Source organism: Ochotona curzoniae, unplaced genomic scaffold (genome assembly GCF_017591425.1).
Source record: "Ochotona curzoniae isolate NIBS_2020 unplaced genomic scaffold, NIBS_Ocur_1.0 contig_883, whole genome shotgun sequence".
NCBI classification, from domain to species: domain Eukaryota; kingdom Metazoa; phylum Chordata; class Mammalia; order Lagomorpha; family Ochotonidae; genus Ochotona; species Ochotona curzoniae.
In genome coordinates, this window is record NW_024466599.1 from 10,894,648 (window position 1) to 10,912,253 (window position 17,606).

Genomic DNA, 17,606 nt, shown 5'->3' on the forward strand with positions numbered 1-17,606 from the left:
TGGGACCCTGCACCCGCGTGGGAGACCTGAAAGAGGCTCCTGGCTTCGGATCGGCATAGCATCGGCCCGTTGCGCTCACTTGGGGAGTGAATCATCGGACGGAAGATCTTCCTCTCTGTCTCTCCTCTCTGTATATCCGCCTTTCCAATAAAAAAAATAATAAAAATAAATTTTTTTAAAAATGTATTATTAGTAAAGTTCTTTTAATTCACCAGCTGAACTGAATTTCTCACTTCCATGCTGTTCTGAATGGTCTTCTGCCACCCCACCCTAATGGATATTTTTTAAATAAAGTTAACTCTTGTAATAGTCAACTTAACCACAATTTCTGTAAATCATCTTTCAAGCCAATATCAGTCTCAACCTTGCACAACCCTCTAGCACTATTCAACATTCAACATTATCCATGGCTGTTCTTCTGTCCAGGTAGATTAAAACTCTGCATCTTGTCTTTGTCTTCTCACACCATTCAGCAGAGGCTTTATGGATCAAAGCTCTAGGAATGTTCATCAAGCAAATAATGTGTTGTGTCTATTTTTAACTACAATATCTTAGGCTACTGAAACAGTTCACAGCATTTTTCTATGACTAAAAATTATCAAGCGCTTCAGGAATTCAACTGCATGTCAAATATAATCTCAATTAATTTCACAACTGTACCCCGATTTAAAACTTTTCTGCTTGGTTTACTGTCGGTTTGCCAAAGAATTTTATCTCTAAGTTCTAGCAAACTCTAAAGCAATCTTCAAAGACACATATATATGTGTTAACGTTAGCTAAGATAAGAATTCCACCGCAAATTCAGTTCGAGTTAAAAACTAGAAAGAGTTACAAAAAGTGAGAGCTTTCTCCTCCGTGTTGCCATGGAGTTATGATGTCACTGTGCAGGAAAAAATAAAAATAAACCTGAGCAAACTGTATTTTTAAATAAAGAGATTTCAAAACCGTCATATATAATTATATGCAGATAGTTACGGAGTTGTATACCACACCTAAAAATTATCAAAATAGTAAAATTCATGTTATGTATATTTAGCACAATAAAAGCTATTATATCCTGTTAATGGTTGTGGTTAATGATCCTCCAATGGTCTTGGCACTTGTAACATAAATTAGCGCAAATATGTGTAACATTTGGATTGTACCTTAATACAGTATTCTAAGAAGAATGGAATTGCCCTATATCCTGTGTTTTTGATATCTAGAAAGAATCTGTATTATGCTCAAAATGCATGAGAGTGATTTGTGAACATGAAAGTCAGCAACCCTCAGCCCAGGCCTCAAGGAGACACCCTTTCAGGCAGGAAAATCTCTTGGTACTCTTGCTCATGGTCCACAAAGGAATAAAATAGCTCTTTCCTAAAATTGCAGTAATTATGGCTGCTCATAATCCTGTGCCTGCCATGTGCCAGGAACCATGCCAGATATTTCATTTACGTGATCTCTAATGTTGATCTCATGAAAATCAGGCAAGTAATCCCCATGCCAGGTCTCCAAGGCCCCATAGGCACAAACGTTAGGGTGACTGAAAGTTCATTATTTTCCAGAAATGAAACAGAAGTGACATCTCTAGGGCTGCCTTCACAAAAGCCTTCAGGAAATCCAAACAACCAGTTCTGGTTTGTCGTACATTACTGATATTGAATGGGAAGGAATTCAAGAGCAAATTCTTTTGTTAGACTAATCCATCCCAAAGAGTTTTTTAAAAGACTACTGTATGGAAAGAATGATACGTAGCTGGATCTGGATTTTATAATGGGAGTATTTATAGAAATGAAATAATTTTTGTAACAGATCCATGATAGTTCCCTAACAAATTTTTGGTTAGTGCCCCGCCCCCAAAATGAGTTAAGAAGCAAATCAGGCACCTGCTACTTGAGATATGAGAAAAATCAACAACCATCCCAATCTTTATTCTTAATATTTTAAAATAATCCTTCAATAGCAAATAAAAGTTGCTAAAATCCTTAAATATATTACACAAACAGTGTTGTCTACAATTAATGTCAGCTCTTCTTGGTGTTTTTCCTCTTCCTCTCAGTTAGTAACAGACAAGGTGCTTCATTTGCAGAATAACAGATCATCATAAGTGATTTTAGCAATTACAAATGTCAAGAGAGGAGACAGCAGCAAGTTGGCAAAAGCACGTGACGTTCAAGGCCATACAGAGAGCGTCGGGATGAAAGTTCAAGTCTGAATATCTTTTAGCTGCTTAATGAGTTTTGTCTTTTAGATGTTTGTCAAGGAAGGCTGTATGCCTTCTAAAAGCAAGGGCAGAACCAACGCGTAGTTGAGAGAGCGCTAGATATTTACTGGGTCTAATGAAATGTGTGACAGTCATTAACATTCCTGTAGTCTCAGGATTGCTGGGAATTCTTGGTGATGGTATTCTGATGCTCATACACTCCGTCACAGGACATTCAACTTATAAGACATTTTTTAAAAGCAGCACATTAAATGACCTCTATCTGTGAGTTGGCACGATGAATTTTCAAATTTAGCCTATAGTTTTATGGCACTATCATAATGCTTGCCATTTTAAACCTTGGTATATTTTGGTTCCAAGGCTACAGTTCCTGCTAACAGAACAAAAACAAAATCTCCTCTGGAATGTTTTTGCAGTGTCTCTGTTCACAGGGAAATTTGTGTCAATTTTACTGGAGTCGTTTTCTTAAGGTGCAGCACCTCTGAAAAGAAATATAGCAAAAAAAAAAAAAAAAAAAAAACCTTTTAGAAGGTGGTAAATAGACCCAGCTACAATTTTAAATGTGCTGTGTTTCTTCTTCTCCAAAAGCAACTACAATGATAAATGGTGAAAGCCTAAAATATGAGAGCCTAAAATTTGAGAGAAAGGTCTTCTACTAAAAGAAAATCCATCATGAGGCCTATGTAGGGACATAACAGACCAATCCATTCCATATGGGTGCTGCTTCATGTCCTGGCTGCTCCAGTTCCCATCCAGCTCTGTTGGATGGCTTGGGAGAGGAGGATGGCCCAGGTCCTTGAGCTCCTACATCGTCATAGGAGACTTGGAAGAAGCTCCTGCTCCCAGCTTCTACTCAGCTCAACTCTGGCTGTTACAGCATTTGCAGAGTAGACATCTCAGCAGATGGAAGACATCTCTCTCTCCTTTTCTCTATAAAATCTGCCTTTAAAAAGAAATAAATCTTAACAAGAAGAAGAAGATCCATCACCAGAAGAGTTACACAACAGAGTCCTTACGTGTGCATTGCTAAGTGAAAGAAAACAGCAGGCTGCAAAGGTTGTGTGCTGTCAACTGTATGGCAGTCAGGAAACGGCAACACTGAAGGCCAATGGTCGGGGCGGATTGCTGAGGGCTGAGGCGGGAGTGAAGGGGGGCGATCAGGCAATTACCATACCGTGCCCACTCAGAATGATAATAAGCAAAAAAAGAGAAGAATATGTGAGAACTGTGCTTTCAACAGATTTGCTTATTGTTTTAAAAATTTTATTAGTAAATAGAAATTTTTTAACACAAAATTACTCACTGACCTTGTTTCTATACCATAGTGCCATAGACAGACTAAAATTCCCTGTCAATAGTTTGCAGTTTCACCAGGCGGAGGAATCCACCACGGGGGGAGGGTACAGGGAGGGGTTAGAGGAATCCCAGAGCCTATGAAACTGTGTCATAAAATGAAATGCAATTAATTTTAAAAAAAAATAGCTTGCAGTTTGTTATTTTGGGGGGAAAGGTGCAGTATTTGAGACATGCAGAGCTTTGTGAAAGCACACCAAAATGTTTGAACAACATGCTTTATAGTGATTAAAAAGTGAATGATATGCTAGGTATATGCTTGCAATGAAGGAATCTCAACTGAACTTGAACTGTGGTTATGCAGCAAGGTGGAGGAATCCGCCATGGGGGGGAAGGTTGTAGGAGGGGTGGGAGAAATCCCAGTGCCTATAAAACTGTATCACGTAATACAATGTTATTAACAATAAAAGAAAATAGACAAACAAGCAAATAAATTTTTTAAAAATGTAAATGAATGGGAAAAAAAGTGAATGATAAGACACTTGGAAGGTAAATTCACTCAGTGAGCAATATCCATTGGTTCTGTTCTGGGTTCCTGACCTCCAGATTTTGTTTATTTCTCCTATCTCCTCCTCTACTGAGTTTCCCTATTCATAAAGAAATTCAATGATTGGTAATGATGTGTGCAATGATGTGTGAAGTCATTCAAACTGTCACAAATAAATTAGCAATGTATTTGTGAAGTATTATTTTTCAAGTAAGCTATAAAAGGGAGAGAAATAACTTTAAAAACACTTGTTTTTGATCACTGATGAAAATAAATGAAATTTTACCAACTTTTGTCAAAAATCAACACGATCAAGCAATAAAAACGAAGCGTGTAACTCAAATTGCTACTCTGTGAAGATACTTAAATAGAGCATATGAAGGAAAAGGTTCATTCTGCCTTGAAACTGACCTATAAACAAAGTATCAATGACAAAGTATCAAAGGCAAAGTATCAAAGACAAAAATCTCCATTTACACACTTGACTATGTGTTCTTCTGCAAGCCAAAGCTATAAACTTATAAAGTTTGCTCATAAAATGCAAATACAAACACAAGAAATATCAAAATAAATGTTACATTGATGTTTGGTATCAAGTTATAAATACTCTTTTAGTAGTAAGCCATTTTCAGGTGCCATAAGACTGCAAAAAGTTTTGAAAAGTATCCCTAAACACAAGTTTCGCTAAAGATACAATACAAGGTAGATGTAGTAAGTGATTGTTCAATGAACTTTGAAACGAAGCACTCTTGTTATTTAGGGAACACTGCAATCATGAAACTCTCAGGTACTGGAGGAAACATTATAGATGTGGCAGGATAAATAGGACTTAAAAACAGTAAGTAAAGATTATCTCAAGGGAGAAGAGCTAATGAGCAAAATGGAAAACCATTAGTGGGGGCAAGTGGAGCATGCAGTCTATTTTTGATGTAAGACCTCCAAGGAAGGCCAATCAGGAGAGTTACACTAGGTAAGGCCACATCCAGGAGGCTCTAAGAATGGAAAAGGATGACTAGGATAGGGAGCTCTTCAGGAAGAGCATGACTTACATCAGGTGATGGAGTAAATGATGACTGAGCTGAAACGACTGAACTGAAGCCTTGCGGATGCCTGGACAGTCCTGCACAGTAGTTAAGTACTTTGATTTTGAGGTCAACAGCTCAGATTTGAATCCTGACGCTTCATCTTGGTACTATGTGACTGTGCCTTAGCTAAGTTACCTGATTCACAATGTAAGCCATATATCTAGCTATGAGGTTATTTAAAGATTAAATGACAATACACATGGTAGGTTCCTCATGATCCATAGCATGCCTTCAATAAATATTAGGGTTTTTATTGTGTTGAAAAACTCATGATTTCATGATAGGGTATTTTGGTGTCAAAACCCTAAAGTTCTCATGGTAGCTGACTAGTTATATTCTTTGAGGCATAAAAAACAGAAATAAAAAATAAAAGTAACTATTTTAGATCCAGCAGTTGTTTTCACTTTTTTATTTAGGGGAAGATACAATCAAGAACAGAAAGACGGGAAGGAACTTTAAGTTCCAGGATGGGACAGAATAATATGCCTTGATAAGAAAAGTGTACTCAACAGAGGAAATACTACTCTGAACAGCATGTCTCTCTTTCATTCATTAATTACATGTTGAATGTTTGGGTTAAGCATTGTTCTAGCTACTGGGAGTCAGGCATAACAAAACACAAAATATGAAATATCTTTACTTCCACATGTTTTACAGTGTGTTGGGAAAGGATAAACAAGGGGAAAAAATGACAAAGAAAAACATATGGGACATCTACAATAAAACATTAACGTTGGTAAACCTAAAATCCAGGAAAGAGCATACAATTGTTGCCAGGAAATAAAGGCCATGCTAAGAAGGTAACATTTGAATAATGTCCTTAAGATGGAGTATAGGGCAAGTTATGTATAGTAGGAATAAACATTTCAGAAAAAGAGAAAATACCGACTCTGAAGGAGGAATATACTTAGCCTTCCAAGAAACAGCAAGGTCACTGTGGTTTCTATGGAATAAACAAGAGGAAAGTAGCAGAGAGATGTTTAGGGAGATCCGGGGGGGTCCCAGTCCTATTCAACTCCCATATATCAAAATAAGAAACTGGGCTTTTCATCTGGGTGAGATGGAAGGCCCTTGTAAGTTGAAATATTCTACGACTTGTGATTTAACGAACCATCTGGCCACTGTGTTCTTTATAGACTGAAGCAAACTGCAACAAGAAAATCAAGGATGAAACAGGAAAACAATTTAGAATTCTGCTACAATAATCCAGGGAACAGAAGCCAAAGCAAGCAGTATTTTCTGATAGGTTAAGAGGAGAAAATAAAAAAAAGAAGTGTCAAGGGTGACTCCAATATTTCTACCAGGAGTAGCTGAAAGAATGGAATTGTCATTTATAAGAGTGACAAGTTCTGTGGGAAGAAAAGTTTGAGGGAAATATCAGGATCTCAGTTTTTACGAGGTTAGAAATGTCTACTGGACATCACATTAAAGACTAAAAAACAGTTATGAGTCATACATTCAGGGATAAGGTAGATGGAATTTTTCAGTTAAATATATTATTCTCAAATTATAAAAATTATAACATTGCAGAGACTTTTATATGGTGGGTTTACTCTTTTCTTCTAGCCTGGTAGATGGAGTAGTTTAATGACTGTTTCTTCCAAACTTTCTGTGATAGCATGGGACTATGTTATGAAATACATATCATATACATGTCTACAGCTGAACAGTTTCAGGACCCATATAATGTCTTTATATATCATTTACTTTAATCCAAGATACTTTACTATAAACTGCCACAACCTATTCTATGTCTATGAAAATATGTTATATTATTGGAAAAATTTCTCAGTAACTGAATCCGCTTTTAAATAGTAATTTTAATGGGTTTGAGGCTCAGTTTCACTATATATTTTGTTTCCCATTTCACCTAATAATGGATAATATTAACTTGAAATCTGACTACCAACATAACTTTTCCAAGTTGCCTTAATATGGCTCTACTCTTCTCGTGTTCACAGTTTTGTACCCAAAATTCCCATTACTTTTTCCTGGACACAGAGATTGATTCCAAGGTTGAATAAAAGCAAGAATTTTTGAAGTGGCTTTTAATCCTTTGGCTATTTCTCTTTTGATCTGAAAGCACTCAACTTTTGTATTTTAAGAGCTTATACTTAAAAACAGAGATGTAGAGAGGACAGATTTCAACAAAGAGTATCTTCTACCACAGATCCGGGGTAGCCTTTGTAAAACTGCCTATGAACACACAAAAATGTAATAACTAAAATGTTATCTTCTTCATAGTCTACAGTTCTCTAATTCTGGAGAAACGAACTGAAAACTAGGCAGGGGAAGAAGGTTGTGTCTATTTACGTACATACATGTTTGGTTGGTCAGAGGTGGTAAGAGAGGACTACGTGGCTAATGACACCAGCAGAAATAAATTTTGCTCTGGGGAATGTATATTCTACAGGAAAATTTCTGCCAATCAAAGAACTGGCAGAACAACGGCATGAAAAGCCACTAAAAGTGGCAGAGTACATGCTAGGGATCTAAGGTGATCACATATTCAATAGGTTGTTACGTGAATGTATCATTTATTAAAGAAAAGATGAAAGTTGTCATAGGAAGGCATATAGGATTGGAATAACACTGGAAGCACACAAATCTGTCTGGGAAAGTCAGATTGGAGAACTGAAATTTATCTCCATAAAATAGGTTGTGGATAGTCCATATAGCTTATTTTTGTGTGATTTTTGTTTGTTTGTTTGTTTGTTTGTCTTTTACCAATTTCAAGCACAGAAATACCCAAAACACTAGGTGCTGAGTGCTGACACTGTGGGTTAAGTTGCCTACAATGCCAGCATTCTATATAGACTGTTGAGCCCAGCCAGCTCCACTTCAGATCTGGCTACCTGCTAATATACCTGGGAAAGTAATAAACAGATCATGAACCAAGTACATGGGCTCCTGCCACCCACATGAGAGACTCGATGGAGCTTCTGGTCCCTGGCTTCAACCTGGCCCAGTTCTGTCCACCGCAGCCACTTGAGGAGTACACCAGAGAATAGAACATGAACTCTGTCTCTGCAACTCTCTCTCTCTCCAGAGCACTGCCTTTCAAATAGATCTTAAACAAATATACACAGGAGGCTTCTGTGATCCCAAACCTAATAGTAGCTCTTAGTCTTTGAAAAATGTCCCCAGTTGTAGGCAACTGCTTAGGTTGTACCCAGGCAAGCGGTACACTGCTAGGAGAAAAGCAAACAATAGCTACTAGGCATTCTGATCCTGGTTAATGCCAACTCTGTGTTAATTATCCCAGTATACCAGGATAGTTGCCTATTATATATCTAAAAGATCTGGGGATAGATACATGCCAGCAGGGACCACCCGTGCCATTACCACCACCACAAGCATGGGAGGAGGGCATGCATTGCTATGGGCTGGAGGACTAAAATGGGTCAGAATGGAGGCCACTGAGGGCTTGTTTGACTTATATAAAATGATTCCTGGGGGCTTCCATGGACCAAGTCACTGCACTTGCAGTTAATCAAAGGAGCTGAGATGGGAATCTGGAGGGCCTCCTTGGATCAGACCAAAGCACCCACCTGCAAACACTAGAGCCAGCGTTGGTAGCAGACAAGGTCAGATTAGGTCACAGCACACCCAGACCTGGAGGCAGGTCTGGCAGTGGCTCTTTGGGGTTGCTCTGACAAAACCACAAGAGACAAATCATGCCAGATTGAGCCACAGCATCCACCAGCACATACAAATGCCAGAAGCTGAGAACGAGTCAGACTGGACTGTGTCACAGCACCCACTGGCAAGAACCAGGACTGGGAACAGGTGGGTGTAAGCCACTCTAGGTTGGACTACAGCAGCTACCAGAACATGCCAGATCGGAGCTAGGGATAGGCTTGGTAGGGGAGCTTTGGAAACACACCTGCCAGGCTGCATCACCCACTAGTGCACAGGATAGTATGGGGCCAGGATGAGCCAGGCCACGGCAAGCACTGTTGAGTGTTGGGACTAGGGACAGGTCAGCCTTGGCTAGGTCATAGCACCCACTGGCATGTGCAAAACTGGGACTAGGGGATGAGGGCATAGTAGGAGTTCAAAGGGATCACTCCAACTAGACTGAAGCATGTGTGGGTGCTCGCAAAAATTGCGGCTGGAAGCCGGCTGGGTTGGGCTAATTACACACAAGAACTGAGTCTGGGAGCAGACTGAGTTGAAATAGGCTGCTACATCTGCTAGGACATGTGAAAATCAGGGATTAATGCAGGCAAGGTAGGGTCTTTGCAGGGTTTCAATGAATAGGCCACAGCAACCACTGGTACATGCCAAAGCCATGCCTGGGGATGGGCTAGGCTGAGCTAAGCTACAGCAGCCAGTGGTTTCTCATGAATGCCAGGACTGTGGTGAGACTGACCAGGCAGCTGCATTCACTGGTATATGCATTGGCTGTTGCAGGGGACAGACTGAGCCTTGATTTGTACCTACTAATATACATGAAAATAAGGTCTGGAGACATTCCAGGTAAAATTTCTTAGAGACTCCCAAACTAGACCACTGAGCTAGATCCCTAAACTCAAGGAAAATCAGAGACTTGTGGTCTGATCCTGGAGCATATATTACAGGACTGGACCAAATCAGTTGCTGACCCTCATGTAAAAACAGAGACCACACCCAGATGAACGTGAAAGACAAGACAGCCAGCTCACCAACCCAACAGAAGACTCTGAGTACCTCATCAAAAGATGGGAAGAAGGACAGTTCGAACAATACTCCCATCCAGGCGCTAAAATAAGCACCTAGGTCTAGGGGCACATTGAGGTAGACAAGGACAACCAATTGGACTTAGAATGTTGCACCAGAGTTGCAAAGCTGACAACTTCTCAGAAAAACCAAGACGCTCAGGGGACACCCTTGCAACATTCTTCCCCACACAAGGGCCTCAAAGGACTTGCATTGTCCCCAGGGTGCCAATGTAGTGTGACCACAAGGAGCAGCACACTTTCTCCTCCTTTCTCTCTTGCTCCCCATGAGCACAAGAATGAAAACTGTAACATTTATCCCAACCACCTTCCCCCAATTAGCCTCCCCATCTTACTGGAATCAGAAGTCCACGTGGGTCTATAACAACCTCACATTTGTAAGAAATACTAGAATTTAAACAGAATTTTTTTAAAGAAAAAAAGAGAGAAAAAAAATCTTAGCCTCCCTCTTTCTGACACAATTTTCTTCACCAGGAGATTAGAGGAGGTGGGTTTTAAAAAATGCTTCATTACCTTTTTATTATTCACAGATCATTTGAGAAAACCATAAAAGTTATCAATCTTCACACATAGAGAATCATCAGCAATTACTATCGAAGATAATGTCAACTTTTTCCCAAGATTAGGAAAAGATTTTAATGTTTACCTTGTTCTTATGGCATGAAAACATCAATACAATATTTAATAACTGTTTTCTTAGACACTTTTTTATTTAATGGTTTTTTTCTTTCTTCTATAGTCTTTGAGATAGCATATTTATAATCCACATAACACTCAAATGCTTAGTGCTGCACTAAACAAAGATTTTAACAAGCAAAAAGTAAAAAGGACCCCAAATCAACGGAATATTGTTGAGGTTTAAGCAAAATCAAATGGAAAGATGACCATTTCACTAATGCTCGGTAAATTTTAAAATAATCTCAGATCATTGAACTACAGTAGCATAATAATCTTAAACATTAGTTTGACAAAGATATGAAATAAATTTTGATCAAACTATATTTGTAACTTTCAAAGGTAACAAAATAGTTTACACACACACACACATAAAATAGCCTCTCCACATTTTATAATAAAGAAACCCCAAACCTCCAAGCGGAAAGGAAGTATCTGCCCAAATAAACAAGTAAAACATGTTAGACGTTGTACAATGTTTGAAATACAGGAGTCTAACTTTTTCTTTTAGGGTCTCTTAGCACATCTATTGCAGGTAGGGATGCAGACGTTTGAGTCTGGCTTTTCTTGACAAGCCAATCCGGATCGGTCGGCTGCACGTCAGAAGAGGTTTTACTCTTGAAATGCCATGGGAAAAACGACTATCTAGAAATACAAGATAATAAAAGTGAAATGAAGGAATAAATATTATCAATAATTTCATGCTTGCTCTTTACTTACTTCTAATCATGACACCAGAAATAGTTGCTAAGCACTTGCTGAGCAGTAACTCGTCATGTCAGGCATTGTTCGAAGCACTTTTACTGTATGATTTTGTTTATTCCTATCCCAAGTTTTAAAATACAGAAACCTAAGTACAGAAAAATTAAGACTCTTGTCCAACATAAATTAACAACTAAATAAAAACCAACATTCCGGTTAGACAGTCTGACTTAACATTAGCAAAAACTAAACAAATTTTAAAGCCTTCTTGATATAATAATTTAAAATGCCACTTCACTTTATTCTAATTGAAGCTTAAGAACTGTGACCTTTTGTTAATGACGGTTAAATTTCTAATATAAAGCCGAAACTGGGAGCATAGCCAGAACTCCAACCCAGGAGTTCCAACGGGAGATACAGACATGGCGAGCGGCATCTTGATCATTTGGCCAAACACCTGCCACTTCTGTGTTTGTCTTAAGTTCTAAATTTCGAGGTTGGCATCATGGTTAAGCCATCTTGTTTAGGATGCCACATTCCCTAGCTGAGTGCCTGAGTCCAAGGCTAGCCTCCACTTTGAGTCATGCATGCTCCAAATGCACATCCAGGAGGCGGGTGACGGCTCAGGTACTCAGGCCTTTGCCACCCACGTCAGAGACCGCAAGTTCCGGGTCCCTGCCTCAGCCGGCCACAGCTCCGCCATGCAGACAAATGAGAAAACCAGCAGACAGCCGGAAGAGCTCTTTTTGTTCTCTGCTTTTCGCATAAATAACAATGCATTTCTTACAAAAGTAATAAAATGCTACTTCTGCTAACCTATGTATATTTTCATCACAAGAAAAACAAAAGAGTACTACTATAAGGCCTTGGAAGACACTCCAGAAAATAATGGAAAATCTTACCTCCCCTGGAAGAACAATTCAGCTTTTCTTCGCTACATTCATCAGGAAAAAAGGCAGGTCCTTCAGATGCAATTCTTTCACAATCTGAAACTAAAAATTTAGTTGTTACAGCAAAAAGCAGTCTTCATATGAAAATAGCAACACTGCTACCAAATTATGTTTTTAGAAATGATGTCTTTCATTTAGCTCATAATATTTAGAGAAATGAAGTAGGACTGCATTAGAACCCAACTTAAAAAATTGTTTGATTCGGGGCCCAGCACGATAGCCTGGTGGCTAGGATGCTCGCCTCACATGCGCCAGGATCCCTTGTGGGCACTGGTTCTAGTCCTGGCAGTCTCGCTTCCCATCCAGCACCCTGCTTGTGACCTGGGAAGTCTAAGCCCAAAACCCTGGGACCCTGCACCTGCGTGGGAGGTTCCTAGCTCCTGGTTTCAGATCTGCTCAGCTCCGGCCATTGTGGTCACTTGGGGAGTGAACATGGACGGAAGATCTTCCTCTCTGTCTCTCCTCCTCTCTGTATAGCTGACTGCCCAATAAAAATAAATTAAATAATAACTTGATTTGGAGCTAGCAGATGGAAGATATCTCTCTCTCTCTGTAACTCAAGCAAAATATATATATATTTTAAAATAGCTTGATTACTTCAACTTCAGTACATTTTAACACTTGAATAGACTTTTATTAGAAAAAATACACATAGATAAACATGGTTTTAGGGGTTTGTGTTGTAGCACAGCAAACCAAGCCACCACCTGAGATGCCAGTATAGATACCAATCAGAAACCCAGCTGCACAAATTCTTCCCACCACCCCCCCGCAACACACACACACACACACACACACACACACACACACACACGTTAGAATAGCTAGGCAGAGAACAACAAGGAAAGCTTAGAACCAGACAGAAACGGTTAGCATGGACTCACACATGCCTTACTAGGAGGACACAAGGATTAGTTACTCCTCACTAGGGTATTGAAGATTTCTCTGCACACCCCTCCTAAAACTGTTCTGCACCTCAACTGTTGACATATGCCTTGTTAGAGTCATAACCCAGTTTAGACTACCCTAAAATCTGCCAAGTTCAGCAAAATTATGCTTCAACACTAGAAACTGCTAAATACTAAAATGAAAATAGACATGAGACAGCTGCACTAATTCTGATCCAGCTCCCTGCTACTGTGCCTAGAAAGGCAGTCCCAGATGGCTCAAGTGCCTGGACCCCTGTTGCCCTGTGGGAGACGAAAAGCAGCTCCAGGCTTCAGCCGTCGGAATCGCACAGCCCTGGCCATTGCAAAGTGGGGAATGAACCAGCAGACAGGATGTCTCACTCTATCTTTCACTCTCTTTAATTCAGCCTTTTAGATAAATTAAAATAAATCTCCAAATAACAAAATATGAACATGGCTTTATACTTTATCTTCTTCTTTGCCAAATACATATGTGTGTGTGTGTGTTTCTGTATGTATGCATTTGGGGTACACAAGAACTAAGCAGTAAAAGAAAAGTAAAGAACACTTTAAAAATGAATGTCACACCTTTCTCAGAAGTAGAGCAGAGGAATCCTTCCTCCAAGGAGCCAGGACAGGAATGCCCATCAGGGACTTCCTGTTCTGCCTCATCCAGTTCCGTTTTCCATTTAAATGAACTCTGGTGTCGTTTATGTACTTTAAGACCCGCTACGGCATCACAGAGCGAAGACGTGCACGTCTTGTTGATGGTCGCCATTTTCAAGTCTTCTGTCATATTTATCTGTATATCTGCATCATTACTTTCTCCAAAGTAACTTCCTTGTCCCCTGTTTGTTTCAACAGAGCTTAGAGCTTCATTTTCCCTACTAATTTCATGAAACATATGAAGTTCTTTAAGAACTAAATCAAATTTACTCTTCATGTCCAAATCCTTCGCCATCGTCAGCGATTCTGTAGATAAACAGGGAGCAGGCCAGTCCTGAAAGCATTCCTTGTTCCCCGAGCTGCAGTCAGTTTCAAACTGATGATTCCCAGACAATGTGGAGTTATTTTTTAGATGAAACTGATCTGAGTTAGTTAGGTCACTTTCTTCCAAAATACTTTCATATTCATTTGTGTCCATTGTATTATTTTGGACAGATTTGGTTTCCTCTATTTTTGCACCTTTTAATAAAAAGGTCTGCAGGGAAAGCATGCCATCATTTGGAAAGTTATATTTCTCCTCCTTTTCTACATGAATATCTTCATGAACTTGTAAACTACTTGCTAAATCTTGTGCTCTGACTTTTGCGTCCTCCTCTAAAACTAAATCATATTTTTTTCCCTCTTTTGCACTTAGCAATTTCCCAAAAATCAGCACCCGAGTTACAGTCGCATCATTGGTCTGATCAACACATGTTGTGCCATGGCTTGCTGGCACAACCCCTTGATTAACATTGTAAAAACCTTCCAGTGCCCACTTAGAATTGAACTTACTGATTTTTTTTGATTCCTGCTTTCCTTCTCTGTCTAACTCCTGGTTGTGCAAATTTATGTCATAATATTTTTCATTTACGCAACCCAGGTTGTTCCATATAAATTGTGAATCTGATTTTATACGTGCTTTAACTGTACTAGAACTATAGAGAGCCAAATTATCTACATTCACATTCTTATAACTAATTTCTTTTGTCAAAGAAATCACTTTGTTGTCATCAAAGTCCTCTAGAGAATTCTGTTCATACATTTCAAAACTTGGAAAACATGCATTTTTAGTTGTACTAAAAGAATTAGTGTTTTTTTCCATAGATCTTTCAACAATATTTTCAATTTTAAATAACTTTCTTTTCTTTATGACGAGTTTTGCATTATCTTCTAATAGTCTTGAATACGTTAAAATGTTAACTGGAGCTACTACATGCCTTTCCAATATCACATTTTTAAGATAATTCCAAAAAAGCCTGTATTTGAAAAGACATCCCTTTTCTAATTTAGAACCATTTTCAAGTTCTATTAAATAGTCAAAGTATTTAATCAAAGGCATATTGGTTTTCATTAATATCTTCAAAAATTCTGAAATGGTTTGTAAATATACGCTTAAAATGCGCAGCTGTCTCTTGCTTTTCGCATCCCTAGCTTTTAGATTTTGAAGAGCAGTTTGCTTTTTGCACTTCAAAATGCTAGACCAGGTCAAAATTCTATTATCTCTTTTAATTCTGGAAATATTTTCATGAAAATTAAGCATTTCTAGGATAATGCTTTCAAAAGCATTGCTTGACTGAAAGTATTTTCGTGTAATACAACATCTCCACTGTGCCATATTAGCAATGTCTCCTTTACCATTTAACCAAAGAGCTTTCAGTAAACTTCTCTGTGCACCCAGGATTCCTAGCATGAAAGGTTTTGATTGTTTTTCACAAACATTCATGACTTTTGTGTTGGAATACTCTCTCTTGCTTAAAAGATTCATTTTTAATAAGTTCTGTGAACTCAAGTTTTGCCCAGGTGTTTTCACTGGTTTTTTGCGGTTGTTTATAATCCCCCAATTTTTGCTATTTCTTTTCAAACTAGGTCTAATCAGACAGTCCCAGACTGGAGCTGCCTCCAACTTGGTAAGGAAGTAAGCACCTACGTGTGTTGGTGCTTCTTTCAGATTTAAATTTTCTAGTATTACACTGAAGTTCTTTTTAAAATCTCTTACGTCACATTTGATACTTCTGTGATTAGAGTAGTTTAAGCTGATCAAGTCTTTTTTTCCCTCAGAATTATTTTGGTTGCTGAGTGACTGGTGGTTACTTTCAGAAGACTCAGAGAAAATGTATTTCCTATCTACAACTTTTCTATCATCTTGTAACTTTTGCTTCTTAACATCAGGTCTATTCTGGGACCAGTAAATGTTTATGAAATCCCTAACATATGCCTCAAATTTGTCATTCTTTTTCTCTCCCATTTCCTTTAAATAGACAAAGGACATTTTGCTATTTAAAACGGTAGGAAAATTAGGGATTCTCATTGTGTTGCTATCTCTAAAATAGCTTGGTTTAGCAATTTCTGAGCTGGACTGGTTTGGGGATTTTGATATTCTTAGTATAGATGATGAAACGTTATTTCCTTTCATATTTGACGACATAGCACTGTCAATTCTACATTCGTCCCTGATTTCATAAAATGTTGATTTGGTTTTCTTTAAAAGGCTAACATCTAGAAATGGATTTTCTGTTAGTCTTAGATAACTCTGGCTTTTTAGTTTACTGTCTCCCACTTGGACTAATCGCTGTTTGGTCCCCTCATGCGAACGCGGTGCATGGTGGGCGGAGGCGCCAGGCAGAAGGTGGCCGACTTCCACTTGGGCTTTGCTCTTGAAGCGTTCTCCCACCACCTCCCGGTCACAGGGTTCCCTCTCGAACCTTCCTGAAGCCCCCAACCCACAGCTTGCACTTCCTGAGGGAAGAGCCTGCCCACCACTATTCTTCTGAATTTCCCGGTTTGTGCTTCCCTGAAGGCGTATCTGCTTCCCACTGACTGATTTCTCCTCACAAAAACCTGCGGAGTTGTCAAAAATGGCACTGGTTGATAAGAGGAGGCCCTTGAAAGGTCTGGGCGACAGCTCCCAGTTTTTCTCCACATCCGACAGGCGAGGCACACATGGCAGCCGCCACCCCGCCTCAGAGACACCCCCAGACTCCTCGAGACTGAGCCTCTTGCTGCTGGGTGGTTGAAAATGAGACTCTTCAAGAGGCGCTAAAGAAATGGCCTTTTGCCTGAGAGGGACAAGCAGCGGCTTGTGGTGAGTAAAAGCCATGACCGCGAGCGAGGGTGATCTGTTCGAAGTCCCAAGAAGTCCCAGTCAGGTTAGACTTTTATCCGGCGCGAGCCGGCTCCACCCAGGTTCTGCGGTGCCGCCCTGGCCACGCCCCGAACCCGCCCCTCTGTCCCGGCCTAAGCCCAAGACCCAGAGTTAATCCCGCCCCTCGCCCGCCCTCCCTCCACCCAGCCCCGGCCCCGCCCCCACTCCTCCCCGCCCACTGCCTCTCCCTCAGAGCCTGGAACTCTGGGAGCCGTTAGATTATCTATTTTTAGCGCCTCTTTTGAATGTCGTACTGTGGCCAGTCGGTCTTCTTCCTTTCGTACAATTATTGGAGGGAGTGGAGAGAGCAATCAGAATTTCCTTTTGTGAGTGGAAACGGCTTTACTTAAAAAATTCTAAGATTCTGTTTTCCTCAGACGTGGCTTCTCCACAGTTGTCACAGAGTCCAGCAAAAAAAAAAAAAAATCTAAAATTCTATTTCCCTCAGAAGCCGCTTCTCGACACTTGCGACTGACTTATTCAGTAAAATAGGGTAGTGGTGTCAGCGTGAGAACCATCTGTGTGTGAAAAAGTTTTTAACCATCACACGACTCCCAAAATCAGATTTCCAGTTACACATCTCCGCTTAACCTGTGGTTTTGGTTTTTGTTTTCTGAGTTTTGGTTTTGAGGGGGAAGGCGAGGCAGTGGTACTTACAGATCTGCATATCTC

General features: G+C 39.7%; 1 protein-coding gene across 1 annotated transcript; it reads right to left on the reverse strand.

Annotated features, from left to right (window-relative positions):
- Positions 1-11,053: 11,053 nt before the first annotated feature.
- Positions 11,054-16,889, reverse strand: RAD51AP2 (RAD51 associated protein 2). The gene is made up of 3 exons (XM_040994131.1): positions 13,676-16,889; positions 12,132-12,221; positions 11,054-11,172 (listed from the first exon to the last, which is right to left on the reverse strand). Exons 1-3 carry the CDS (start codon positions 16,887-16,889, stop codon positions 11,054-11,056), a joined length of 3,423 nt encoding a protein of 1,140 aa, XP_040850065.1.
- Positions 16,890-17,606: the final 717 nt, after the last annotated feature.

Excerpts from the sequence above, each read along its gene's own strand:
- RAD51AP2 (XM_040994131.1), bottom strand. The coding sequence starts at position 16,889 with ATGGCTTTTACTCACCACAAGCCGCTGCTTGTCCCTCTCAGGCAAAAG. Across the intron at positions 12,222-13,675 it reads CTGCTCTACTTCTGAGAAAG|TTTCAGATTGTGAAAGAATT; the intron begins GTGTGACATTCA and ends CTAAATTTTTAG. Across the intron at positions 11,173-12,131 it reads GAATTGTTCTTCCAGGGGAG|ATAGTCGTTTTTCCCATGGC; the intron begins GTAAGATTTTCC and ends TTGTATTTCTAG.